This window comes from Pteropus alecto, unplaced genomic scaffold (assembly GCF_000325575.1).
Source record: "Pteropus alecto unplaced genomic scaffold, ASM32557v1 scaffold86, whole genome shotgun sequence".
In the NCBI taxonomy this organism is placed as follows: domain Eukaryota; kingdom Metazoa; phylum Chordata; class Mammalia; order Chiroptera; family Pteropodidae; genus Pteropus; species Pteropus alecto.
In genome coordinates this window covers 6,956,659-6,984,179 of record NW_006442109.1, presented here as the reverse complement: position 1 = coordinate 6,984,179, position 27,521 = coordinate 6,956,659, and the positions used below count along the sequence as shown (strand labels likewise).

Sequence of the window (27,521 nt, the reverse complement as noted above, 5' to 3'; positions counted from 1 at the left end):
CATTAGAGAAGCCTGTCCACTGGAAACCGGCATGTCAGCGGAATTGAACGATGAATCTAAAACTGGAACAAATCACTTTAATTAGTTAAGACCCAAAGCTAATTCAAATAGTATTTTTTCACTGGACCATAAACCAACTTCATTATCTTCCTTCCCCAGTTGACCAGTTTAACCTAGAATTGAACTAAGAAGGGAATGTACTGACCAGCTAGCTAATGCCTTCCGTTTCATAGGTGAGGACACTGAGGCTGAGGCCCTGAGAGGTGTGACGCAGCTCAAGGTCACATGGCACCTCAGTGGCCCACATTTAACTCGTTACTCTGAGAACCCCTTACTTTCTCCACAATTCCATGCGAACTCTTTACTCGGAACCTCAAGAGATAATTCACGTTACGTTCTTTATTGTGTATCTTTGAATAAGGGTCCTCCTTTAAACTAAGAAGTTGGTAACCTAAATGAGAGATGGCTATCTAAGTAGAATTCTCCCAGCCTTCCCTTCCTTCCACAGCCCTAGAAAATCAAAGAGAAAGGTGGAAAATTTATTGCGGCCTGATTTGTATTATGATTACCGGTATTTTATTTGCCTCAGTTAATCTACTCATTTTAAATTTACTTTTCAAAATTTATAACACATTCATCTAAATCGGTGGTTCTTAAGAGGGGACATTTTAGTTCCAGGGGACATTGGCAATATCCGAAGACATTTTTGGTTGTCACAACTTGGGAGGGGGTACAGTGTGTGCCACCGGCATCTATTAGGGAGAGGCATGGATAATGCTTAAGAATACTTAGGACAGCCCCTCACAACAAAGAATTATCTGGCCAAAAATGTCCATAGTGTCAAGATGGAGAAACCTTGATCTAAATCACCATGAAGTTGGAAAAAAAGTCTCCTGCAAATCCTGCTACCTCAACAAATGAAACTCTCGACTTTTCTATTTCTTCCCAGCCTCTGTCCTACCATATGTACTGAAACTTCTTATAATTCTTATAATCATGTCTGGAATACAATCTACATTCTGCTTTTTTCACTTAATATTATACCCTCAACTTTTTTCCCTCTTGCCATGTTTCTCACAAGGATCATTTTTAATGGAGTTAATGCAGTTGTCCAGGCAGTTTGATAGACTGTATTTTACCTGACCAGTCCAAGTCTCTCATGCAGTTGGTTCCTGAGAGACTTGCCAAGTGGACTGCATGGGGTAGAGGTGGCTCATGCGGGCCTGCTGCGGCCAGCCTTCTTCTCTACCTCAGCCCAGGCTGATGCCATCATAGTCTTCATCATCAAAAGGCCTTTATGAAGCGCCTTGGTAAATATATCCTGACGCTGGAGGGATCTCCTGCAGAGATCTTACCGCCAACCCCTGACATCTGGGGCATGTTTGCTCGGACAGACAGCATATATGTCAACCAGCCGCGAAACCATCCAAGGACCAGGCTGTAGGCCCCAGGCAGAGGGTGCCAGACCAGATTCTTAGGCAATATTCATGACAGGAGTAAGTGTGTCTGAGAATGGAAAACAAGCTGGATCTTCGAAGGGAGCCAGGGCCTTGAATTCTCTCCTCCAGCTGGCTGCAGGCTTCTTGAAGGACATGGGATTTTAGAAGCTACAGGGGGAGGAAGAGAGGGGAGCAGTTTGACACAGGTCAAGGACTTGGGGTCAAGTGTTCCAGGCTCAAGTGTTCGAGTGCACAGCCTGGGAGAAAAAATATGCTACCAGAGATGTAGCATCTCATCTCACCTCCGTGTCCCTATTTCTCCCCCTACAGGTGTTCCATGAACAGGGCATCCTCTTTGGCTACCGACATCCACAGAGTTCTGCCACTGCCTGTATCCTCAGCCTTTTCCAAATGACCAATGAGACCCTCAACATCTGGACTCACTTGCTGCCTTTCTGGTACCTTCCAGCCAGCCCCATTGGCCAGCTGTGTCATTCATGACCCCTGGGAACTGGGGCTTCTTTAAAACATAGCTGGGGTGGGGAAGGCTGAGATGCCATGCTGGGGTTTGGGGTCTCCCTGTGGTGTGTGGGCTAGAGCTGAGGTGAGTTTTAGGGCTTGGATTGTGATAGGACTCGTGGGGCTCCTCATGGCTCCCCAGTCTTCTCTGCTTCCCTGCTCCAGGGTCTGATTTGATCTTATCCCCTTTAGTCTTAGAGGCTTTCTGGGTCTTCCAGAAGCCCTGGTTAAAATGTTATGAGCTTAAGCAAGTCCCATTTTCCCATCTGCAAAGCAGGAGGATAGTCAACACCTCCCGCAGGGTTGTTGTGAGGATTATGGGGGAAGACATGGGAAAAGGCATTGGGCACAGAGCTGTGGCTGCTCTGTAATCATTCTGGAACCACAGCAGCTGTAGGCACTTGGTCAGGTTAGCAGTTTAACGGAGCATCTAAGAGCAAAACTCTGGGGTGAGTGTGTGTGCACAAGTAACTGGAGTTGCCAGGAAGGTGAAGAGGGACCTTGCTGAGAAAGGGGGGCCAAACACCAGCTTCATACACCTCATGCCTGTGCACGACATGGTCAGAGGTCGAATCATAGGATATCGGAGCTGGAGAGACCTCAAAGGTCATGCTGGTCACTGTCCCACTTAGATCACCATTGATAGACAAAGATGTGGCCCAGGGCTTGCTTACATTGCACAGTAAGTTCTGGCAGAGGCTGGTCTCTGGACTCCCCTCCTGATCGTGTCAAGAAGCCAAGAGGGACCAAGACTGTGCGCAGGTGGAGATGGGCCCGATGGAAGCAGCGTGCTCCATCAGAAGTCAGAGACAGACCCAGGGCCACAGCTCAGGGGAAGGTGCTGGAAACCTCCCTGGGGAGAAGAGAGCATTTAGGCTTGTGGTGGATGGACTAGGGCAATCTGTAAAGATGCCCCCGGCCTGCCGACTGGCAACACAGAGTATCAGGAGGCCTTAGGAAAGCCAGGAGTAAGATGCCCTGAGGAAATGAGAGCAAGGAATAATCTCGAGATGATCAAAGGATGTATTTTGAGAAACAGAAAAAAGCTTAAGCTTTATTTCTGCTAGGACAGGAGGAAAGAGATCACAAGTACAGCCAGAGGATTTGGCGATACTCCTTGGGCTCCTGCATGAAAAGTTTTGTAGTCTCCTTCCCTAGGAGAGTCTGAGGGAAGGGAGCCAGCTCTCTATCAGTTTGTAAAAGAGGGCAGCTCTGGAGGCAGGACTGCCTTGCATGGGTTATAGGCTGAGGATACGGGCAGAACTGATGCAGAGGCATGCGATATCTCTATGGAGAGATGGAGCCCAGAGACCCAGGCTTGACTGAGACTCAGCGTGGGCCTTGGCCACTCAGAAAAGTGATTGCGATGTTAGGGGAGGACTAGTGTAGACGAGAAGGGAGAAAAATGTCCTGCCGTCTTCTAGACTTTCAAGATCTTAGCTGAGGGATTGCTTCTGTGTGAGGAGCCTTCCTGTAAGGGGGACATAGACAAATGACAGGGCTGGTGACCAGGCCCAATTTGGATCCCATGAGGGATGGTCGAATGCAAAGAGGTGGGGATGGGTTATGAAGACTGCTTTAAAATATTTGATGGGCTCGTTTTCTGTGTCCCATCGGGGAGAACTAGGGCTGATCTAATGAAGATAGATTCCAGGGAGACAGATGACAGCTCAGTGAAGAACTTTCCAATACTCAGAGCTACCTTGTAGTGAGCTCCCCATCCCTGGAAGTGTGCAAGATGAAGCTAGAGAATCAGTTGGGCAAGATGTAAGAGGGATCTGTCACCACAAGCAGGGGAAAGGGATTGGACTAGACAAGGCTCTCTTCTTGCCCCTCCTGCCTATTTCCAACTAAAAACTGACCCCACTGACCCACCCTTGCTCATGGCATTTCACCGAAGTGAGAAAATGCAGGGATGGGCCATCCCAGGGGAATGGAAGCAGAAGATAATGAGGTGGAGAGGATAAGAGGAGCCTCCAGCCACCAGGATTGCATGGGCCATGCTGTGTTCCAGGTTCTTCATGTGGAGGTTCGTTACCACACTGTACGTGACAGACGTCCAGAATGACAGCTACTCCTGGCCTCTGCTGGTGTACATGAGCACCAGCTGCGTGTACCCCCTTGCATCCAGCTGTGCGCATACCTTCAGCTCCATGTCCAAGAACGCCCGGCACATCTGCTACTTCCTGGACTATGGCGCTGTCAACCTCTTCAGCCTGGGTATGTGAGGCCCTGCTCTCAACTTCCCTCCCCTGGGACTGAGCCACCTGCCCCTTCCCTGGGGAGCTAGGGTCACCATCAGGCTTTGATGGGCTTGCAGAAGAGTTGTGGGGCTGCAGTGCCCCTGTTCAGGTTCCCAATGAGTGTTTTGTAAGCAATTTGTCCACAGGAATGCTGGCAATACTTAGCAATGGTTGTCTGGGGACAAACGCCTGATCTGTGGTGTTTGCTGATTTGTGTGATGTAAATACTCCCGCTATGGGTGACTTCAAGCCACCAGCATGACATCACCGAACACAGACGGGCGAGGTCCACCATAGTGCACCATTACAGTAGGTCCTCTGTATTGATGCGGTAGATATGCTAATTGAATAGTTATTACTTTTGTTAATGTGACTCATTTAATTGTAAGTTTATGCCATTTAATTTTTAATGATGGCCACGTTTAACAATCAGCTCACAAGTTCTCTGAAACTAACCATCTACTTTGACAGGCCAGGGTGAGCCAACTGCACACATTAGTGCTGGTCTCTGTTGTGCCTGGCAGTGAAGCGGGGTGGTCACAAATCCTATTTGTCCAGAGGCTTAAAGGAGTTAGCGATTTGCTCGAAGTGCCACAGGAGCAGGATGGCGAACCCCAAGCGGGTGAGGTTGGGTGCTGACTCTCCACCTTCCTCGTGTTGTCCTTTAACTATGATGTCCACTCCTCCTCCTGTCTTCTCTCCCCCACTCGTGGGCATCCATCTGTCCCCTCATATCCCAGTTTTAGCTACTTCTTCTTCCTGATCCTGCTCTAGGTGTAGAAGCAAAGGCATCATCTGCCCTTGCCCAAGATGGGGTCTGTGAGGAGCCCATCTCCATCCCGTTTCCTCTTCTCTGTTCCTTCTCAAGTTACACATACAAACATACACACATACCGCACATACATACTTGCATAAACGCATTCACGCGTGTGCGTGCGCGCGCGCGCACACACACACACACACACAGAGTCCTTTACTGCCTCACCTTCCACTCTCCAGTGCTCTGCTCAGTCCCCACCGTTCATCAAAACTGTGGTTGCCAAGGCGCCAGCCTCCTCCTGACTCTCGGGATCCATGCAGCTATGTGGGCTCCCTCGCCAGCCTTTGATGCGGGGGCCCCTCTGTGCTCCTCAACCCCCGTCTCTTTCTCTGACCTCAGTTGTCTCACTCCCTTCCCTTTCTCCTTCCCCTTTACTGGTTCCCCTTCCTCTGCTCTCCTCCATATGTGAGTGAGCTCAGAACCCATCCCCGGGCCTCTGCCCTGACATGGCCCAGCTCCTTGAGTGATCTCGTCTGTGCCCACACTGTCCCCTGACACCTCGGGGGAGCTGCTCCAAATCCTCATCTCTAGTTTAAACTCCTTACCCGGTCCATGCTATATCAAGCCTTGTGACCGAGACAGTCCTGTCCCCTGCCCCTCAAGTCAGAAATCTGTAGGTAACCCTCAGTTTCCCCTCCCTCTCGCTCCCACCACCCTCTCTCATCAGCACATTCAGTTGAGTCTCTCCTCCATATTTTTCAAATTGGCTTTGCCCCACTGGCTGGCTTGGCTCAGACCCTCACACCTCCATCCTGCACTGTTGCAACAGCCTCCCCTCTGCTCCTCCAATCCCCACTTTACCCAGCTGTCCCAGGGAGGTTTCTACAACACCTTCTGACCATGGCACCCCTCCCACTTAAAACTTTTCAGGGTTCCCAGTTTCCTGTGATAAAGTCGAAACTCCTTAGCCCAGGAGCTTGCACAGCCCTCAGTCACCTGCACAGACTCACTATGTATGATAAGAGCAAGCATGTTGGCGTAATCACTACGAGGCAGACTCTGAGCTCAGCTCCTGACACACATCACCAAGGGGTGGCATAACGTGGTGCTTGGTGGCCTGACTGCCACCCCCCACAAATATTATATGTTCTTGGGCAAGGTTGTTAACCTCATCAAACTTCAATGCTCTTACCCACAAAACTGGCATATCTTCCTCATAAGAATGTTATGAAGATCAAATGCGTTTTGTAAGTGAAGCATGTTGGGCAGCTCCTGGCATTTCGAAAGCATCGGGGGGCAGGGAGCCATTACCGTGATGAGCTCGTTACCCTGGGAGCAGTCCCCTGAGGTAGGGACCAGTATTATACCCACACTCTAGGTGAGAATAATGAAGCACAGTGAAGATCAGCGACCCGGATCACACAGCTTGTCAGTGGCAGAGCCAGAGCCCTGAGAGCCTGAGGGGCCCCTTCCTGTGGCTCCCTCTAGGCCCCCAGGCCTGCATCCACCTCCATGTAGCTCTGGTCCCCAGCCTTGTCAGTGGCCCCTTCATCTCTGCTTCTCACTGGGAACAGCTCCCTGAGTACAGATGTATATCTTTCACATTTGGCTTTCCTGCCCATAGCCCAGTGCCTGACGTGGCGTGTTCAGTAAACAGAGATGGAAGGCCTCAGGGTTGAGACAGCCTGTGGATTCCACCAGAACCCCCAGCGCCATGCCTACAGCCACCTCTCCTCCCCACTCTCACTCCTTCGGACCTGTGGAAACCCTCAGTCCTTGGAGAGTGGCTTTGCTCCAGCTTCCCCCTGGTTTCCAGCTGTTCTTCCCTCTGGGCCACCCTGTGCACTTTCACTAGGTTTTGGTTACCTTAATCCCCCATTCAGAAACCTTCCAGTTGCTCCCTTTTGCCTGAAAGAGGAGGTTCACTTTCCATAGTCTGGCGCCTAAAGCCATCTCCCACCCCGTTCCCTGGAAAGCCCTCTCTGTCCTCAGGCCCCTGTCAGAATCCCCCACCTTCTAAGGAGGCTTCCCAGGTTGGCCCCTTTGCTGATGCCCATCCATCCTGGATGTCTACAGCCTGCCTGGAGGGACTGATCATTTTGCTTCCCACTGCAGTTCCTGGCATGTTCTGAGGCTTTTGCTTTTGTAATGCCCATGGAGCTTGGCACCTAGACCCCAGGCAACATGCACAAAGCAAAGCACATCCTGGCCCAGATGGGAACCTCCCCATGGTATCAGCCTGAGAAAAGAGTTCATCTGTCCCCCTGGAAGTAGTTCTCAGATGAAATCTCACAGGTGGCCTGCTAGACTGGGGAGCATTGTATCGAGGAGGTGGGTATTCTAGGCCTGTGTGATTCTGGAAACATACCTGGTTTCACTAGACTCCATCTGTCAAATGGGATCAGAGGTAGAAGCTACATGGCCCAAGCCCGGCTTCAGCCTTGAGCTAGAATTCCAAGTTCTCTATGTCTTTGGAATAACAGGTAATCTTAGGCCTAATATTTCAGGCCCTGGGCTGAATGGCCTGTGGCTGTCTCTCCCAGAAAGGACCTCAGCAGGTAAGGGTGCCTAGAGAGGCCATGTGGTCCAGACCCCTGGACACACCTGGCCCCTTTGAAAAGGACAGTGATCTCCCCTGTTCTTTCAAATAAAAGCTGCAGCAGACAGGTGTCATGAAGTTCCTTAGTTAACCCTTCTCTCACAAATTCCAAAACCTAAAAGAAAATAAAACACTGAGGCTAGCTTGTTATACCCAGCCTCTTAGCTGGCCAGTCCTGCAGCCCACTGATGATTCACCTCGCCTTAGCAAGGGTGCTCTCTCCCTGCAACGTTGATCTTTCCACAAGGAAAATCCCGTGCCATTGGACAGGTGAGATGTGCATGCTTAGAGCAAAGCTAAGCACACTAGGGTGTCACTGTGGCCTATAGCAGGGACTGTCACTGAACCTGCCTGTGCTTGAAGCTTGGCTTTGCTGCTTTCTAGCTGTGTGCCCTCGGGTGGGTTATTAAACCTCTCTGTGCCTCTGTTTTATCATCTGCAAAATGAAGATAAGTGCAGGATGGTGGTTTTAAAGATTATGCAAGTCAATGTATATAAAGCCCTTGGAGCAATGTAAATTCTCAGGATAGGATCTGGGTAGGTGGAGAAGAGAGAGGAGGCCATTCAGGCAGGGGCGACGGCACAAGTGAGGGTATAGCAGCAGGTCTGTGGGGATGGTGAGGCTCAGCCAGATGCTGGGGTGGGTCTTCCCAAGGAGTCCAGACAGTGCCAAGTCAAGTCGTGGCTTCTTGCCCAAGTCTGGTTTTTCCTCCCCAGGCTCGGCCATCGCCTACTCTGCCTATACATTCCCCGATGCTCTGGTGCATACCACCTTCTGTGACTACTACGTGACCCTGGCTGTGCTGAACACCATCGTCAGCACTGGCCTCTCCTGCTACTCCAGGTACCTGGCCACCGTATCTCAGATGGGACGGGGAGGGTGATCCTGCATGCAGATCCATGGACTGTGGGAAGGAACAGCAGAAGATGCACTTGGGAGCCTGGCGCTCAGTTCCACATGGACTTCCTGTGGCTGAGCGGGACCAGCTTCACGGGCACACAGCCCGTACAGTTGCTCAGGGCCCCACGATCAGGAGGGCACCATACTTGGTTTAATGCTCTGCTATTGCGATACTGAAATTCTTAATGATTTTTTAAAAGGGAGTCCTACACTTTCACTTTGCACTGGGCCCTGCAAATTATATAGCTGGTCCTGTTGCTAGATAGTCATTTAGCCTCCTTGACCTTCAGTTTGCTCATCTGTAAAATGGGGCCAACATATCTACCTTGTGAGACAGATGTAAGGATTACAGGTAACATACATACCTAGAACACCTGGCACAAGCCTGGCCCAGAGGAGCACCCTACAAACAGGCAGTCTGCTACTCATGACTGCCTCTAGATACTTGTGATGGCTGATGGATGATATTCAGATGTTGGACACATGCCCAGGTGAAACTCCATGTCCATGAGTCACACCTGGCTCACTGGCTCTAATTCTATTTTTTTTCCTTTCACTCAAGAAAGCGTATTGGAGTACAAGAGACATTGTTTTGAGGATAACTACTCTAGTTTATTCAGCTCTTTGTAAAAGTGACTGTCCAAAAGCTCTGGTTCCCTAAATTATTTAGGAAACCTCTCAAATAGTGGTGTCAGGGCAGCAGCCTTTGTAGATGGTGCCAGGTGCTGGGTTCTTTGCAGGCTAGGGACCTTCAGTGGCGCCATGGTAGGTGGGCTGGTCGCACCTGACCATCTGTCCCCTCAACCGTGATTCCAGTGAGCCACTTTGAGTCTCCCTATTAGATGGCTGTAGTCCTCAAAGAATTACTACTGTCACCTGCACCCGTCCACCCTCCCTCTGCACAGGAAAAAAAGGAAGGAGAGGCATGCTTCTGTATCTTCTTCACAGTGCTTTTGGCTCTAGCTTTCTTTGGGTGACACTTGGGTTTTGTGGGACCAAGAGGTATGCAAGTTTCACAAACTTGACAAACTGGCTTTTTTTTTTTTTTTTAAGAATGGAAGGATAGATTCTTAAATAGCATTGAGAATACTTGCCCCAACTTGCCCCAACTTACCTGTCCTGGGACAGGTCGAAGCGTGCAGTTGATTTCCAGGAGTGTGAGTCTCCTTTGTAGACACAGTCTCAGCATTGCGTTTTGTGTTAGTTTGTCCCGCGGAAAGGCCTGGGTATGGAAGTGGAGGGTGAACTCTTTTCCCTTTTCCTGGAAATCACAGAGCTCCCCTAAAGCTGTGAGGCAATAGGGTCTGCCCAAAGGGTAGAGAATATAATCAGATGCCATAGGATGGTTATTTCCTTCCTTCTTCCCCAGTTTCTCAAGGACCTTGGGGATTAAAAGCTCTTTCTGAAGTACAGCCCCCATGCCAGGCCAGTGCTGGAAGGGCTGCACAGGTGATGGAGAGAGTAGGATGGAGAGAGTCAGATTCCTGCCTTAGGTGAGACACAAATAGAAAAGTAACCAAGATGCCAAAAACCTCCCAAGAAAGATGAAGCATGCCCACAAGGCACTGTGCCTGGATGAGTGGGCTCACTGATGGCCTGGTCCATGGACCCGGACGCACCTGGATCTGGTCCTTGGACGAGTCACTGTCTGTCCTGTCTGGTTAGCTCCTTCAAGGCCATGTAGCTCTGGTGTTTGGAAGTTAGGATCCAGAGAGGTGAGCACTATGGGCTGAGGAGGCCAGGAAGGCTTCGTGGGTGTGCAAGAAACAGTCCCAGAGTTCATGATCTAGGGCTGCTTTCCCATGAGCTCCCAATGCAAATTCCTCGAACATTTGATGCATTTTTTTTAAAGCTTCCTCAGTTACCTATAAGCCACCAGGGTAGATGGTTTCCTTCTAGTGAGGAGTCCCGCTGATATGATGAATGGATCTTTTCCATGTGGCAAGCCTGGTACCTTTGGACAAACTTGTTTGGCAAGGCAGGTTGGCCAGGAATCTCTTGAATGCCTGTGTTTGGGGGCTTTTCCCTTGTCAATGAAATGGATTATTTCTATCTATTTATGGGGCACATCTGTGTCTATCTCATCCAACCACCTGTCCACCCAACCATCCATCCATCCATCCATCCATCCATCCATCCATTCAACATTCTTTAGATGCCTGCCATGCTCCAGGCATCATGTTAAGATCTTGGAATATCAGAAGGAGTGGGGCGCAGTCTTTGCCCCCAGAGAGCACCCAGTGATGAGGAGAGACAGACTGAAGATCCCCCAGAAGTCCAGATGGAGTCTTCATTTCCCCTAAAGGCCAAGGGAAATGGCCTTTGGAGTGTAGCATTACAGAATGTAACATAAACAAATAATGATAACACAGAATGACACCTGCCTGGATACCCAGGGTTCTGTGAAGTGGCATTAGGACTGATTATTGAGAGAGGTAGAACACATTAGCTGGAGAGGAGAGGACCTTTGGACAGAGAAAACAGCCTGGACAAGGGCAGGGGGGCTGGAGAGGATGGGCCTGCCTTGGGAGGCAGCAAAGAGATTCAGGGTTGCTGGATCTTGCACAGCTGGAAGGGAGACAGCAGCTAGAGACGGGCTCCAAAGGCAGCTGGGGATTTGAAGCGCCTCGAATGTTCTACCGCAGACTGGCTCTGTGCTCATGAAGGACAGTAATCTTCCTAGGAAGACAATTCCTTGGACTCAGCTTCCATGCCCTGAGGGGCTTCCAGGTGTGTTAACAACCACTGACGTAGGGGGCTGTGCTGGAACAGAAGGGGAGAGGGGGCAAACGCCGGTCTCAGCACCAGAGATGAGCGGGATGCCCTGTTCTGAGGGCCCCTGTTCTCTTTCTTTTCCATGTTGACAGCTTCCCTGCTCTGCCAAGCCTGTCCTTTTTGTGTTCCTTCCCTCTCTTCATGGTCTTCAGTGTCTGCAGAGTGTGGAGGATGACTCATGGGCAGGGGGTGACTCCGGCCCTGATTAACCTCAGGAGAAGCAGGTGGAGAAGAGGGCACATGCCCCATGGAATCCTGGAATCTCGTAGACTTGCGGTGTGGCCTCGGGCCAGTCACCACCTCCTCTGAGCTTCAGTGTCTACACCTTAAACAAGGGCATCTGAGAAGATGCCTTCTAGGCTCTTTCTGGTTTGGGCAATCTACAATCCCTAAATTTCTCTCCTGCCGTTCCCTCCTGCTCCATAGGTTCGTAGTATGGCCAGGGTGGTAGGGTAGGGGAGAGAGAAGCACCTTCTCCTTCCCTGAGCACAGGAGACCAGGAATCTCATTAGTAGCTTTTCACTTATTCACATGCTCATCAGACGATCATGGCTTAAATGGCAGTTATTCCATTATAGCACACATCCTTAAGATAAATCCCCACGTGGGGAACTGTGCGCCCCCCTGGTTGGTTTTTAGTCCTTATTATCATGGAATTTAGTTCGAAGCACCTTCTCCTTCCCTGAGCACAGGAGACCAGGAATCTCATTAGTAGCTTTTCACTTATTCACATGCTCATCAGACGATCATGGCTTAAATGGCAGTTATTCCATTATAGCACACATCCTTAAGATAAATCCCCACGTGGGGAACTGTGCGCCCCCCTGGTTGGTTTTTAGTCCTTATCGTCATGGAATTTAGTTTCAGAAAGCTGCTTTCTTGTTCTGTAGCATTTGAGAAGGGAATGAGGGGATGTGTGACTTCTCTGTGGCTCTTAGAGCCAGAGGGTGCGACAGAGATCTGGCCTGCTCACACCTGGCCTGCTCACACCTGCCAACCACCCAAAAGCCCTAAGGGATGTTAGTTACAGTGTTTGCCGTGCATCACGAGTCACTGTGGGGACTTTTTTGTTCATCCAGCCAAAGCATCCAACCATTGTGTTCTTGACAAGTACTTGCTCAGTGAAATGCCTTGTGGTCAGTGCTGTGAGGGAGGGAAAAGAATCATCATCACTGGTGGAAGATGAGCCACACCATGGCAGTGGTGCCGTGGCAGGTCAGAGCCTCGTGGAGCAGGCCTGGAAGTGGGTGCAGAGGTCAGAGCTGGAAACAGGAGGCTCAGCAGACAGTGTTTCTCAGACACATCTGGAGTTGAGAGGGCTCAGCCAGATGACAAAGTACTGCTAGGGCCAGCAGCCAGTGTGTGGAAATGTCCACAAATCTCTGCAGCGCCCCACCCACGCATACACACACCCCTGTGCAATAGAATGGTATTTTCAAAGGCTGACTAGTTTTAAACGCTAGTTCCAGAATTCGCTTGCAAACCTGTCTAGCTTTGTTGTAACAAGATTGACGAGATTTTAAAACAGGCTGGTACTGCATTGACCATCTCCTGATGGAGGCTTCTCCAGAAATCTGGTGTTTCCTGCCAGTCTGGTTCTGGGCAGAGGAAGGCTGACTCCCTATAAATTGGTTCCTCAACTCTAGGGAGCAGGAACTACCATACCAGGCGGGGCTTTGAGGCCTGGGGTGCTTTGTGGGATTCGAGGCTCCCACCCCTCCCTCTCAGAATCTCTGACTGTGGCGACACTCTCTGGCCTAACCTGGATTTGCACCTTAGTAGTGGTTGGCCCCTCTCTGAGGCTGCTGGCCCTTCTGCCTTTTATTCTCTGTGCCGTCTCTTTTCTGTTCTGCTTTTTCTCCTTTTTTCCCCCCACCATAGACTCGGCTTTGCAGCTGGAGAGGCTGATTCGTTTGCCCCTGGGGAAGCACTTTATCAAGCACTTTATCAGGCCGGGCGAAATGTTGTCTCAAGTCGCAGGAAATCCATGGTTTGGGGGATGGCCCTCACCAGCCAGAGCCAGCTTTCTTCCTGTGTAAGTGGCCACAGAAAGAGTGCACTTTCACAGCGAGCCTCTTTTAACTCAGAAATGACAGGTGGTAGCAGTGCATGGGGAAGGAGGGAGCGGGCTTGCCATGGTCAGACTGGATCTGCCAGGGGGGCTGAGGAGGCTGTAGACACGGGCCCTGGTTCTGGGGTCAGTGGGAGTGTATTCGGTTTGTTCCCTGGAGCAGAGGGGCGTAGGTAAGGACAAAGGCTGGGTAGTGGTCTGAGGCCTGCTCAGCCTGCTGGATGGCGGGGGTGTGGAACAGGAGCCAGATAACCCTGGGTTTAAATCCTAGCTTTGCCTCTTATTACTCATCCAACTTTAGACAAATCACCCAGAGCCGTCTGTTACCTCGTATTCTTATTTTCTGGTACAATGTGGCTACAGGATGAGTGGGGGAGAGAATGGGCCCCATGACACACCTGTTTGCAAAAGCTGCCATTTAATGAGCGTTACTCTGTGCTGTGCACAGTCATATGTTTTTTGTGAGTACCATTTCATCAAGTCCTTGCAGCAAGCCTCTGAGGGGGTAGAGTCATTGTTTCTGTGTTACACGCCAGGATTCTGAGGTTCACAAGGGTGACATGACCTGCCAGGTCACACGGTCACGAAGAGCAGAGGCAGGATTCGAACCCAGGGTATCCAGGTCAAACTCTGCTTACGAGATCATGGCACTATGCTGCTTCACCTGTCCTGGGGTTTGTGGTTTACTCCAAGGCTGGGGTTCTTGTTTTGGGGGATGATGAATTGAGGCCCCTTATTTATCTTTCTCCTTCTCCTTGAGCTTCTGTTCCTTTTCCACCCCGTGCCCGCCACATGTTTCTCTGATTGATGGGCAGGGTCAGGAATGGAGAGATGTGCCAGGGGGCTTGAGCGAAGTCGAAGCCTGTCTCTGGAGGCCATGGAGCTTCTCAGGCCCATAGGGTTTCCTCTTACCCTGGAACATGGATCCCCATTCTTGGCAGCCCTGAGGGCTGAGCAGAAACACAGCCTGGTGGATGTCTACATCCTCAGACGTGCTTCTGAGCTGGACGCGGGGCATCCAAACCTGAGTGGACCCAGCTCCAGCCCTCAAGATGGTTCCCAACCAACCAGGAGGTGTATATGGGCATCTCTGCCATGTCCCCACGCCCAAGGATGTGGGTAGCAGTGGCATTTGTGGTCAGGTGACTGCCCTGGCTCTTTGGGGACATGGATAACCTGGCCAGGGAAAATGGGCCAATCCTGGGAGAAGCAGCAGACTGTATTTGGGAGAGAAGGGGCAGACTTGTGGGCTAGGAGAGGGGGTCTGGGGAGCAGAGGTAAGGAGTGGTGGCAGGACACAGACCCCATCCCCCATGGGGTAGCATGATGAGGGCAGAACTGTTGGGGAGGCTGAGAGGGCCCGAGTGCCTGCCTTGTCCTACAGACCACACCAGAACAGTCATCCCTCGAGCCTCTGCTCCCTGGCTCTGCGCAATCCTTATGCAGCCCTGTGGGCACCAAGGGGGCACCCAGCCCTCTGGCACACACTGAGGTATTGAAGTGGATGTCTGTCCCACCACCTGGCCCAGATGTGTGAGCATTCCTTTACCTGAGCCCAATTCAAGGCCGTGGTTTTGTGTGGACATTGTCTTTGCCCTTCAGCTCCCCACACCCTCAGCTGCTGCCCCCTCCTTAGGCTGGGCCCACACCAGCTGAGTCCCCGTCATACAACATCCTGGAGCACCTGCCTGTCTGTGACAGCCAGTACCACTCATGTTAATGTTAGCCTCATTTGTCTTTGGATTCGAGGTGGATGGGTATGGTGATATGCAAGGAAGGAAAGACCACATTTACTGAGTTTCCCCAGGCTAGTATCCCTGTGCGTGGTATTAAATATTCTAGAAACCTCACAAAGTAATTAAACACCTAATTGAAACAGGGCTTCTGCACGGAAATTACCAGGGTGGCTCTGACTAGTTAGGCATCTCAACTTTACAGATGTGCTCCTCCCAGAGACCTTTGCCACTGGGGCCACCCACTCTGACACATCTCCCTGTCCTGGTGGTCGCTGTACTTCTCAAACGTTCTTTGGCAGTTAGATAACTTGGCGTTTGAAGGGCTTCTGCCCAACTCTCCTTCCTGGATACCATTGTTTCTCATGGTGCAAGGAGACCCTTTCCCCTGAGATCTTTACACATCTGAGGTTGAGCTACTTCCCTGGGGGTGGGGATGGCAGGGCGAGGTCCGGAAAAGGCTGGTGGAGAAGCCGCTGGAGGAGGTTGTGCAAAAATGCTTGCCTCCCATTGACTGCTTGCCCTTGGTTATTTTTAATTTGCGTGTGTGTGTGTGTGTGTGTGTGTGTGTGTGTGTGTGTGTGTGTGTGTGTGTAATTTACTGACACTCCTTTCATTCCTATTTCCCACCCACTCCTTCCCTTATTTAGGTTTCTGGAACTCCAGAGGCCCAGGCTCTGTAAGATGCTCCGCGTCCTTGCATTTGCTTATCCCTACACCTGGGACTCCCTCCCCATCTTCTACAGGGTAAGGGCCCAGCTCCATCTCCTCTGCCCGTGGGCAGTGCCAGAGAGTCAGTTGTTTCCTGGGGGTCAGAGCACCACACTAGTCACCATAGGACATTTGGGAGTGGAGACCCAGGGGCTCCCTTACTGGCACTTGCAGAGTAGTTGGAGACGGCATGACACAAAGCCCTGATGAACCATAGGAGATGTGCCAGCTGCCAGCGCTGACCGGAGGCTTAGGAGCAATAGCAGAGGTCTGGGCAGGGGACGCAGCCTGGGATTTCGTAGAGTGACCAGGAGAGCAGGCTCTGAAGGCAAATCTCTAACGTTTACTCACTGTGAACATTTGGGCAAGTCATCTTTCATCTTGGTGGCTTGATTTCTCTCCTCTGTAAAATGGGCATGGTAATCACACCTCCTTTCATCAGGCTGTGGAAGGATTATATGAGATCATGTGTAAAGTGCTGGCTGGTGGCAAGAGACCAAGAAAAGCATTATTATACATTACATCAATTAACATGTTATTAGTAGTGATGGAAAAAGTATTAATGAAGGTCTTAAAGGACAGATGGGAATTAGATGGAGAACATGAAGGAAGAGGGTGTAGGAGGGAAGACAGCGATGGGGGAAGTCAATGCACTCTCAAATCAGATGGGCCTGACTTCAAATCCCAGGCCTACTACTCACTGACTTTGTGACCCTGTGCAATGCACTTAACTTCTCTGAGCCTACAGTTTCCTAATCTGTGAATGGGATTAACATCCCCTCCTTCGTGGGATGAGTAGAATGGATTAATCAAAATAACAGATCTGCTGGGCTTAGTGGTGCCTGGCACACGGCCAGTGCCCAGTGAGTGTCATTCTCCTCCCAGAGGGAACCTGTAGGTCCGATGCGTGAAGTAGAAATTGGGGGGGGAGGGGGCACTGCAAAGAGTGAGGGGAGGGGCAGAGCTGGCTCCCTCAGCTGGGGCACTGAGCACGTGCTCTGTGCTCTGGCTATGTGGGCCTGAGGGAGACCCAGAGATGCGGGTGCAGCCCATTCCCCCATATCCTTCCTCCAGGACACAGACCATGCACAGGAAACCAGAGCAGAGAGAACAAGCTGGTCTCACATGCCACCAAACCATACAGCACAGGTTCTGTGTTATTGGAAGCGCAGTGGGCTCCTGGCACACAGCTGCAGTGAGCAGTGGGTCGGGAGGTCTGACCATAAATGGTGATGTTGGTGATCACGCAGGTTCTGAAATTAGCCTGCCTGGACCCAGATCCTGTCTTCACTTCTAATTAGTGGTTTGCAAGTCACCCTCCGGCCCAGCTTCCTCATCTACAAAATGAGGAAATAGAATCTGCCTTATGGCAATTGTTGAGGTGCCTGTGAAACAATGCGAGTAAAAGGCCTGGCTTTGTGCCCTCTGAAGGTGGTGGCTGCTGTTGCTATTTATAACAACAACACGAAAAAACCATACTTAACTCAGAAACAGTATCATAGCTGTCATTAATACTTTTTGATGATTCAGAGGCCTTCGAGGGATTTCTAGGCCTTAAAACCTTAATTAAGAGCATCAGTTCAGGGGATATGCTGGTTAGAAGTGAGTTCAAGTGTGAAATGATCACTTTTTACTATACTGACACATTACTCCCAGAAAAAAGAGTGGGAATAGGATTTTTCTTTTCCTTTCCTTTTCTCTTCACATCTTTTGTCTTCCTTCCTTCTTCTTTTTTCTTTTTTTCTTTTTTTTTTTTTTTTTTTTGAGTAAGTAAATAACCTTAAAGGTTCTCATGAGCATTTAGGGGGATTAAAATACAATTGCCTTGGGTCTCAGTTGATCCCATTCAGAATAGGAATTCTGCTCACGCAGTCCCTGAGAGTTCCCTTTCAAAGCCACAGCCCTGAGGAGGTGGGGGCCTTGGCCTACGGAGTCCAAACCCACGTGTGTGCCAAGATGTCTGCAGGTGATGGCAAGAGGGCCTCCTCTCGAGACCTGATGTTTCTTTTAAATACCTGCAGCTATTCCTGTTCCCAGGGGAGAATGCGCAGAACGAAGCCACTGTGTACCACCAGAAGCATATGGTCTTGACTCTCCTGGCCTCTTTCTTCTACTCTGCCCACCTGCCGGAGCGCCTAGCCCCTGGATGCTTTGACTACATCGGTGAGTGTGTGGGGGCCTTGCTGCCCTTGCCTTCCCAGCTGGGGAGAGCTCCCATCCCTGACACCAACAATGCAGTTAGAGAGGAGAGGCAGGGACAGGGAGAGAAGCAGTTCTACAGGAAGTTCTCCAGGTGTAGGCCAAGGTGAGTAAAATCGTGAATTCATAGAGGCCAGGATGTACACAGCCAGCAAGTGGTCAGGGAAGATAGGGGACGATAGAGAAGTGGGTCTAGGATTCTAAAGCATTCTTACGGGGCCAAGGGAGTCCCATATTTACCTAAACGTGAAATCCCATTATTAAATGACCATTGAGGTCAGCCCTGGAGGGGAAGAGGAAAGACAGAGTACACATGGCTCTGAGGGTCCCAGATGGCAGGGCTATGCGGAGGAGGGGAACGTGTGCCTTTGTCTTGTTCAGGTGGGGCCAGGAATCTTGGTAGAGCAGTGGTTCTCAGATATGGTCCCCAGACCAGCAGTCTCAGCATCATTTGGGAACATGCAGATTCTTGGGCCCCACCCCAGATATTCCCAAACCAGAAACATGGTGGGTGGGGCCCAGCACTCACTGAGAGGCTGTGTGATTCTCCAGGTGAGCCTGAGCTCACTAAAGTTAGGGAAGTGATGTGGTGGAGAAGAGGTGTCAGAGCCACAGGGTTCACGCCTGCTGGTGGGGTTCCTTCCCTCCCTATCTGCGGTAGTGGAGCAGGCACTGCAGAACGCGTCTCCCCCACCCAGGTTCTGGGACTGGCTGGCGGAGGGACCCTTGGGTCACTTCTGGTGAGGCCGATGTGCGCTTGGGATGAGAACTTCTCCGATAAGCTCTCAGGGGGATCCAAGGGCCCTCCTTGTCCCCACATGGTGGGCAGGAATCTTGGTTCTCCCCAAGTCCATTTTGTTCATGATTTTCCATCTCCTTCTACCTAAAATGCATGGCCAGATTTGCTTTGTTCATTCTGATTAGAGTTTCATCTCCTTTACTTATTCTCTCCTGCTGGAGAGATTATGAGCAAAATCCTTAGAAGGCAGATTTCAAAAGAGAGAGACAAGAGGGCCAGGGAAATGGTACCTGTCTACAGAACCCTGCCGACCACATCCACCACCTCAGCCCCAGCTGGATAAAGTAGAGGTGGTTGTGTGTGAAATCTGGGGGCTACAGGAGAAATAGCCCTGGGCCTTATTTAACCAACTCCTTGGCTTCTTAATACCATTTTATTTTATCACCTCTATCCTATCCTCTTGGGCCTAGAGATACAAAGAACAAAGACAACCCTATGGGGGGAAATTTGCCAGACAGCTGTTAATGACAGATCATTAACAAGGGGTTTGGAGTGTTCTCCATCCTTATATCACTGAGCGTGCCATATATGGGACTTCCTCTCCAACCATCCAAGTGGGAAGTACTTGACTAGTTGGGATAGTGTTGGCCCCCAGGAAGCTCCACCCCATTCCTGTTAGGTAGGATTGTTGAAACCACTCTTCTTGCTGTAGCCACATTTCAGATATGTCCAGTACTCATGGCTCTTCCGTCTTTTTTATCTCCTGTCCTCATAGAGACAGGTTTGAGCCTCCATTGGTGAGCACAGCCAGTCACTTCTCTCTGCTTGGCACTGTGTCCTTAGAGAGCATGGCTGTCTGCTGGACAAGAAATCACTTTGCTGAATCACACAGATTTGGAAATAGTACACAGACCATTAGTATAGCGTTGAGTGAGGCAGAGGTGGCTACGTTAAGTACATCTTCTTCCTGGGGAACCCAGGCTGGGGTGCTGGCTGCTCCCTGCCACAAGGAATTCATTGACCACCCACTTGAGAAGACCCAACTCTCCTACACTCTCATTCCTGATGCTGCTCCTGCCCCTCTGTGCAGGTGGCCAGGCTGGTCGCTTCCTGGGACACATTTATAGAATGCTTACCCTGGGATGAGTCCTGGGATACAACACTGGACTCTTTCTTGTTTTTGTTTTTGTTTTACTGAAGGAGAATCCTTATTTAACTCCTGCGTCATATTAGTCTGTTAGGGCTGCCATAACAAAGGACCACAGACAAGGTGCCTTAAACATCAGAAATTTATCTTCTCACAGTTCTGGAAGTTAGAAGCCTGAGATCCAGGATCCTGTCCACAGGATCGGTTTCTTCTGAATCCTCTCCTTGGCTTGCAGACAGCCATCCTCTCCATCCCTCCCCGGTAGTCTTCCCTCTGTCTACGTGCATGTCCATATCCTAATCTCTTTTCTTATAAGGACACCAATCATAGGCCCCACCCTAGTGACCTCATTTTAACTTAATTGTCTCTTAAAGACCTCACCTCCAAATACGGTCACATTCTTAGGTACAGAGAATTAGGACTTCAACATATGAATCTGAAAGAGGAAGACATAACAGCCCATGACACATGTGGCCTTCTCATCTTACTCCTGGCGTCTGAGGCTTGCCCCCCAAAGCAGTCCTTTGCCCTGGGCAATGGACTCCTTTTCTCTCCAGGCAGCAAATGAGCATGTCCCTAACCTCTCAGCACCCTCTACTGGGCCCCTACCCTCTGTGGACATGGACCAGTGAGCTGGGGTCCTGCAGGTCATGGGGAGGCAGAGCTCCCGGTCATGTCTGGGATTAACCAGCAGTAGAAGGAAGACCACCTCATTAGTGGCCAGCAGAGACTGGCTGGTTTCTTCTTTGGCACTGAAATTAGAATCTGAGCTCATAAGTGTTGACTCTTAAGAGGTGACCTTTGTTTGAACGAGATGCCTAATTTTTTCAAGTGAAAAATAAGAATGGTGAATTTGGTTTGCTTTGATGGCCTTTTTATTTTTCTCACATTACATTTTTTTTAAATAAAAAATTTTAAGTATATTTTACGAATCACATAATTCCTTAATTTCAATATACAATTTAATGGTAGTTTTAGTAAATTTACCAAGTTGTACAACATTCACCATAAATGAGGTTTAGAACATTTTTATCTCCCCAGTAAGATCCTTCATGCCCATGTAACTGTTCACCCTTACTCCCACCCCCTACCCAAGGCAACCACTAATCTACATTTTGTCACTATAGATTTACCTTTTCTGGATATGTGATATGAATGGAATCATACAATATGTATTTCTTGTGTCCAGCTTCTTTCACTCAGCATGATGTTTTTAGCATACACACCACAGAATGTATCAATAGTCATTCTTTTTTTATTGCTGATCTTGGTGGCCTTTTGTGTGCTTGCTGTAGGTCACAGTCACCAGCTGTTCCATGTGTGTGTGATCCTGGCCACACACATGCAGATGGAAGCCATACTTCTGGACAAGACTCTGAGGAAGGAATGGCTCCTAGCCAACTCCAGGGCCCTGTCTTTCCCTCAGATAGCTGGAGCCATACTTCTCTGCCTCATCTTCAGCCTCAGCAACATAATTTATTTCTCAGCTGCTCTGTATCGGATTCCCGAGCCAGAATTACATAAAAAAGAAACATGATTCAGACCATAAGCTTTTTGTGTCAGATGTCAACATTAAGCTATAACATCCTCACCACCATAAGCCAGTGGTACTGGTTTAGAGTGACCTAAAATACTCATAATGATTGGTGTCTTGCCATTTTTGAATGGGTTCATATCAATAGGGTATTTAACTGGGGAAAATTCTCTAGATGTGCACTGATTCTGTATGTGTGATTTTGAAAGGGGAACATGGGTTCAAGTAAGTCCTCGTTCAGGCAAATCATTAATATTTCATTAAATTTTAAATTTATTAAAAATGACTTTTCCAATTCTATTTAAATAGTTCGATTAAACAGCTTGGTTTTCATTGATATGATTTTCAGCAACTCACCACCGAACAATGTGTCCCACTTTCTACTCTGCATAGTACTAAAACACTGAGCATTTTCTCATCTGTTGCATTACTAACTAAAGTTCAATATTTCATGATGTGTTCTAAGCATACAGTAATGCTGACATAAAATAATTTTTAACAGAGGCCCATCAACCCCTGATCTACACTTGCTAATGACTTAAGGGGCCATCCACAATGCAGGATCCTCTTTGCTAACTCAGGAAACACCTCCATATCTTAGAATACTGCCTCTGTGGTTAACTGGCTCAGACACTTGAATGGCCTTGTAAATAGCTCATTGTCTAATTCTCTAAGGACAAGTAGCAAACAATTTATATTGGATGAGAGTGGTCAAGAAATATAATTTCATTAGTTTTATTTGTTTACTTTCTCTGGGGAAGGTAGACTGATAAAATTATATGGGTTGGTAAATTTTTTGGTACCTTAATTGCAACCTGTATGACAAAATTTGTTTTTTAGTAACAGTCTGATATCATTAATGGAATTTTATTTCAGAAGGGTTTGTGGGCTTCCATTTCATCTTACTATAACTTCAATTTTATAGTGAAAAAAGGTAAAATATTTAAATATCCTATTTTAGTAATGCCAAAGACATGAAGCCTTTCAAATACTCTTGTTTATAACAATAAAATAATATTCTTTGTTTAGCTCAAATAATTGAAAGATAATGGGTGATTTGAAGGAATTTTACACTTTTTAATCTTTGGTTATGTTGTTTTTTCATCATGCTTAAAGATAAAAATAAAATGTTAAGTCCACAAAATAAGACCAAGTGTTCATAACTTTTTTATAATTTTGGTAAACTTAGTTCCATTGTATACTTTTGGAATTACAAATTAAAATTTTATAACAGTTTTCAGTACACTGATTTGAAAACTTCTAATATGGAGTGAGAATGAGTTCAAATATATTAATTATCATTAAGTATTAAGTCTGAACCATCCCAGAAAGTTAAAAAGGTTGGCATGAGGTCAGGTGAAGTTTTTTAATGCTGTTCTCAAAAAAATTTGAATGTCTCAATATACTTTTGAGATATGCCATGTCCCCTTGATGGCAATTGTTCACCGTGGCACTCATTGTCTCGAAAGGGATTATATGGCAGCAGGTAGACTCCTAATGGGATGCCCTCTTCCTCCTCCCTCTCTTTGAGAAACACTACTCTAAAATTTACCAGATATAGTTGTGATCAAACTTAAATGCATTTGAATGAGACCGTTTAGTCAAACTGTATCTCCCTTCACTCATTGTAGAGTTTGATTTTCCATTGCTCAGTTTTTAGAAAGTAAAGCTCCAACTTCTTTCTAAAGATATGAATTTGTCATTGTTGACTAGAATTAGAAGCAGGAAGTTTAGAAGCCTTTTTGAGTACAAAGTAATCTAAATATTTGGTCTGCTGCAATCTTTCTTGAAGTGTTTTTTTGTGGAACTGCTCATCTGAGAGGTTCTGAAGAAGATAGGTGGAATGGAATGGGCTCGTCAAATATGTAGAAGAAACACTTCATTTGGCTCTACTGTGTCTTAAATTTGTTTTGGTCATGATACCCTTCTTACATGAAATACCTACTAACACTGTATTAACGACATTTAATGACGTATTAGTTGAATGCCGGCCTCTGATTTTCTAGTCAACAATCCATTATGGATAAAAAGGCAAAGACCCATTCCCAAACTCAAGATGTTTTTCAATGTCTGTTTTTCTTAAACTCTGTGGGAGAAATAAATAAATAAAATGTATTTATTATAATATACTCGTCCTGTTTCCAACTTGGTTTGGTTATATTTCACCTGCCGCACTGCAAACATGTTCATTTATCATAAGAGATTCCTGTACGTGTGTGCATCACTAAATCATTCAATGAATATTCAGTGCCTGGTATATATACAACAAACATTGTCCTAGGAACTGGAGATATAGAAGTGAACAAAACCTAGGCTATCCCTCCCTCATGGAGCCGACGTTCTGACCAATCAGTCAGACTAGATATATAGATAAATTTAGATGATGGTAAATGCTATAAAGAAAATGAGCCTGGAGAAGGGTGGGGTAGGGAGGTGAAAATGGATGGCACTATGATAGGCTGACATTTGAGGAGAGACTCGATGGGTGGAAAGGAGCCAGCTGTGCCAACATGTGTGTGAGGGAGGGGTGGGGGGCAGGGTTCAGGTCAGGGTAGCAGTGAGTGCAAAGGTCCCAAGGCCAGTAGGCAGGCACTTGTCTTGTTGGAAGAATCGAAATCTGGACACACCTTCCTGAAATGTGTAACTCTAGAAGATGTCTACTTGACTTTTGAAGAATTCTGAAATTTCTCCTGAATGCTCTTCCTGGGAGATTGCCAGTGAGCTTTCCTATGCCCTCTTGGTATTTGCGTGAATGCTTCAACTCTGTAATAAATGTACTTCAGACAAATAGAGAGTTGTTAGGTCTATTTTCTTCATCTCACCAACAGATTTTTAACACTGGCTTAACATTTGCCTCTTCCAGGGCATGGAACAAGGGACCTCAAAGATAATTTAATCCAGCCTTTCAAAAATGTGTTTGATGATATTAAATGTACATTCTGAGGCCCAAATGAACAGACACAGAATACTCTGGGGTGGAAGGGAAGGTGCTCTTAGAGTATTAAATTTTTATCAAAAGCCCAGGTGATTTTTAATGTAAGGGAGTTAAGAAGTGCTGATAGAGTCCAACCATTTTTATTTTTTACATAATTTCAGACTTAGAAAAATATTACCCCAAATAGTACAAAAAAATCCCCAGGTACTTTTCACCCTTCGCCCTTTAAATATTTATATAACTCTTCTCTAATAAGAGAAAACTGAGCTCCCATAATTCACAAGGTATTTACTTATTGGCACAATCCTAGAATATATACAATGTCATTTCAAAATTACCCATCCGAAAAGCCTACTAATTAGAATTCAATATATGTTTCAAGTTCTTTTTGTCTTGAGCCTGAGGACATATATAGTCTAAATTGTCTTAATTGCTTGGTTAGTTATAGCCCCCTTTCTGTATCAGTATGCTATTCATTTGAAATATGGTTCAGATTGCTTCTTTTTGTGTCAAGTTTTCAGTCCCTCCAATCTTGTTGATTTTATTAATTTGTTTTCTGAGTATATGAAACATTAGCATCCAAACATTCATTTTACAGGTGGCCTGGGAATGTGAGATGCTGTTTCCAAGGCCACTGAGTGAACAGCGGGGCAGGGAGAGACCTCCCCCTTGGTGCTCCATGTGTTGGGTGTGTCCCAGCTTCCAGAGCAGTCCTGTCTCCAACACTCTGGGCTTCGTCAGGTTCTGGTTACTGGTGTTTATTCAGTCCCCAGAGCTGGACGCTTAACTAGGTGCTTAGATTAATTACAGGGTCAAATCTGTGTAGCACCAACTCCTCCTCAGTGATTCATATAAGACCCTCCCCGTTCAGTTTGGCAGTTTCTTATAAAGTTAAATATACATTTACCACAATACCAGCAATCCCACCCAAGAGAAATGAAAACATGTCTAAATAAAGACCTTTATACAAATAATTATACCAGTTTCATTCATAATTGCCAAAAAGTAGAAACAACTTAAACATCCATCAACTAATGAATGGATAAATTGTCATTCAGTCATACAATGGAATACTACTCATTTATATAAAGGGAACACATCACTGGTAAATGCAACACATGAATAAATCTCAAAAGTATGATGCTGAGTTAAAGAAGAGACATTCTGGAAAAGACAAAACTTAAAGGAAGTCAAAAAAGTGGTTGCCAACGGCTGGGAGTAGGGAATGGTGATTGACTACAAAAGGGCAGCACAAGAGAATTTTTAGGTGATAAAAATATTATACATTTGATTGCGGTGGTGGTTACAAGATGGTGTATGTTTGTCAAATACATAGACGGTACAACTAAATGGCAAATTTCACTATATGTAAATTACACCTCAATAAAGATGACTTTAAAAAAAAAGCCTCCCAGCTCTATTCTATCCCTCTCTCCTACCCTCACTTCGAGCTTGGATCTCTAATTCTAAGGGGAAATGCAAATCTTTTACTGGTTATAGGGAGCCCTTTGTGAGAAGAGATTAGGAGATGTTAAGTGTGAGGTGCCTGTGAGATACCCAGAGAAATGATATAATAAACTGGCATTTTAAAGAATATTAATAAACTAGAGAGCTTAATATAGATAGAAGTGAGGGAGAAAAAAGAAACTGGCCTGAAGAAAAGCTGGGGGTGGTGCAATGTAACTGGGTCCTCGGCTGGGGTGTTCTCTGAAGGGATAGATTCGTTCATTCCTTCTCAGCATTTTACCAAGAAACTCCACTGTTGGGCACTGGGGATGCAACAGTGCCATCTAGTGAGGTTGTGGGGATAAGCTGGAGAGGAGACAGTAATAAAGTGATTGCAAATTGGGATGTGAGTACCAGAGCAAATCTGTGTAACAGGTCTAGTGACTGGAGGAGTGCAGGGGACTGTGGATATAGAGGAGGGGTCTATCATCCTGAGCAGGGTAGGTGGCAGAAGATCTGCTGAGAGAACTGAGGATAAGGAGGCAAAGGAAGGGAGGAAGGAGAGCTTGACAGCAGACAGAATGGTGTGTGAGCCCAGTGTGTGCGGGACACTGAAGGTCATTGTGGCTGGGGGGCGGGGGTTCAGGCATAAATGATAGGTGATGAGTTCACAGTGCTTTGGGGCCCTGTTGAGGGTCTCCAGCAATGGGGAGCTACTGCAGTGTTACTAGCAGAGGAGTGACATGATCAGATCTGTAATTTAGAGGTGAGCTGGCTGCAAAATGGAGCCTGGATTGGAGGGTAGCAGCAGAGAGGCCTGTTAGGATACTGTTGCAGTCATCCAGATGAGAGATGGTAATGACCAAGGAGATGAAAAGAAATGGAGAGGTTTGAAGGCTATTAGGTTGAACTGTCAAGATTTGGTGATTGAATTTTAGAACAGAAGGAGAAGCAAAAGTCAAAATGGTACCTTGGGCTCTGGTTTGGGTGGGTGGGTAGATGGTGATACCATCCACGAAAGGGGAGCAGGTTCAGAGGAAGAAATTAGGATGTACTAGGTGTGAGGTGCCTATAGGCCACCTAAGTGGAGAAACCATAAGGCAGTTGGATATATGGGTCTGGAGCTCAGAAGAGCAAATGTGAATGATATGTGAAGCCATGGGTATGGTTGGTAGTGTCTGGGGAGAGGGCCCAGCTAGTGACCAGGTAAAAACCCTAAGTCACACATTTAAGAGAGAAAAAAAGAATGTACAAATGAGGCCAAGAAAGAGGTGCTAGAGAGCTAGGAGAAAACACAAAGGCATAGGAAGAGAGGAATGGGGAATATTTTTTAGCACTGTACAGGTCAAGTAAGATAAGGGTGGGGAGGAGTCGATTAGATTCAACATCAAGGAGGTGGTGATCTTTGTGAGAAGAGTTCCAATGGAGAGACTGAGGCCAAAGCCAGATTGCAGAGTAACTAAGAGGTTACCAAGCAGCCAAGCCCAAGTCCTAAGAGATACAGATCTCAACCTCTCATTTGACAACAAATAAAGTTCTAATGGTTCAAAGACTTCAACATAAAAACAATACTTTTAATATAAGCACTAAAATATATAAAATTTTTAAAGTCATCTCAGAGTGGGGAAGATTTTTCCTACTGTGACACAAAACAGAAGATATAAAAAAAAAAAAGACTGATAAATTTGACTACCTTAAATTTTTTCTAAGGTGTCACAAAACAACATAAACAAAATAAAAACCAAATTGTGAATTACAAAATATATATAT

The 27,521-nt window shown here is 47.3% G+C and overlaps 1 protein-coding gene across 1 annotated transcript in view; it reads left to right on the top strand.

Moving 5' to 3' along the window:
- Nucleotides 1-23,495, top strand: part of PAQR5 (progestin and adipoQ receptor family member 5) — a 59,976-nt gene extending 36,481 nt beyond the window's left edge. The window contains exons 3-8 of the mRNA XM_006920213.3: nt 1,770-1,897; nt 3,973-4,178; nt 8,278-8,404; nt 15,691-15,787; nt 17,773-17,914; nt 21,132-23,495. Coding sequence (XP_006920275.1) covers nt 1,770-1,897; nt 3,973-4,178; nt 8,278-8,404; nt 15,691-15,787; nt 17,773-17,914; nt 21,132-21,373 — 942 coding nt within the window. The 3' untranslated portion in view covers nt 21,374-23,495. The remainder of the gene's footprint in view (nt 1-1,769; nt 1,898-3,972; nt 4,179-8,277; nt 8,405-15,690; nt 15,788-17,772; nt 17,915-21,131) is intronic.
- The last annotated feature ends 4,026 nt before the right edge of the window (nt 23,496-27,521 follow it).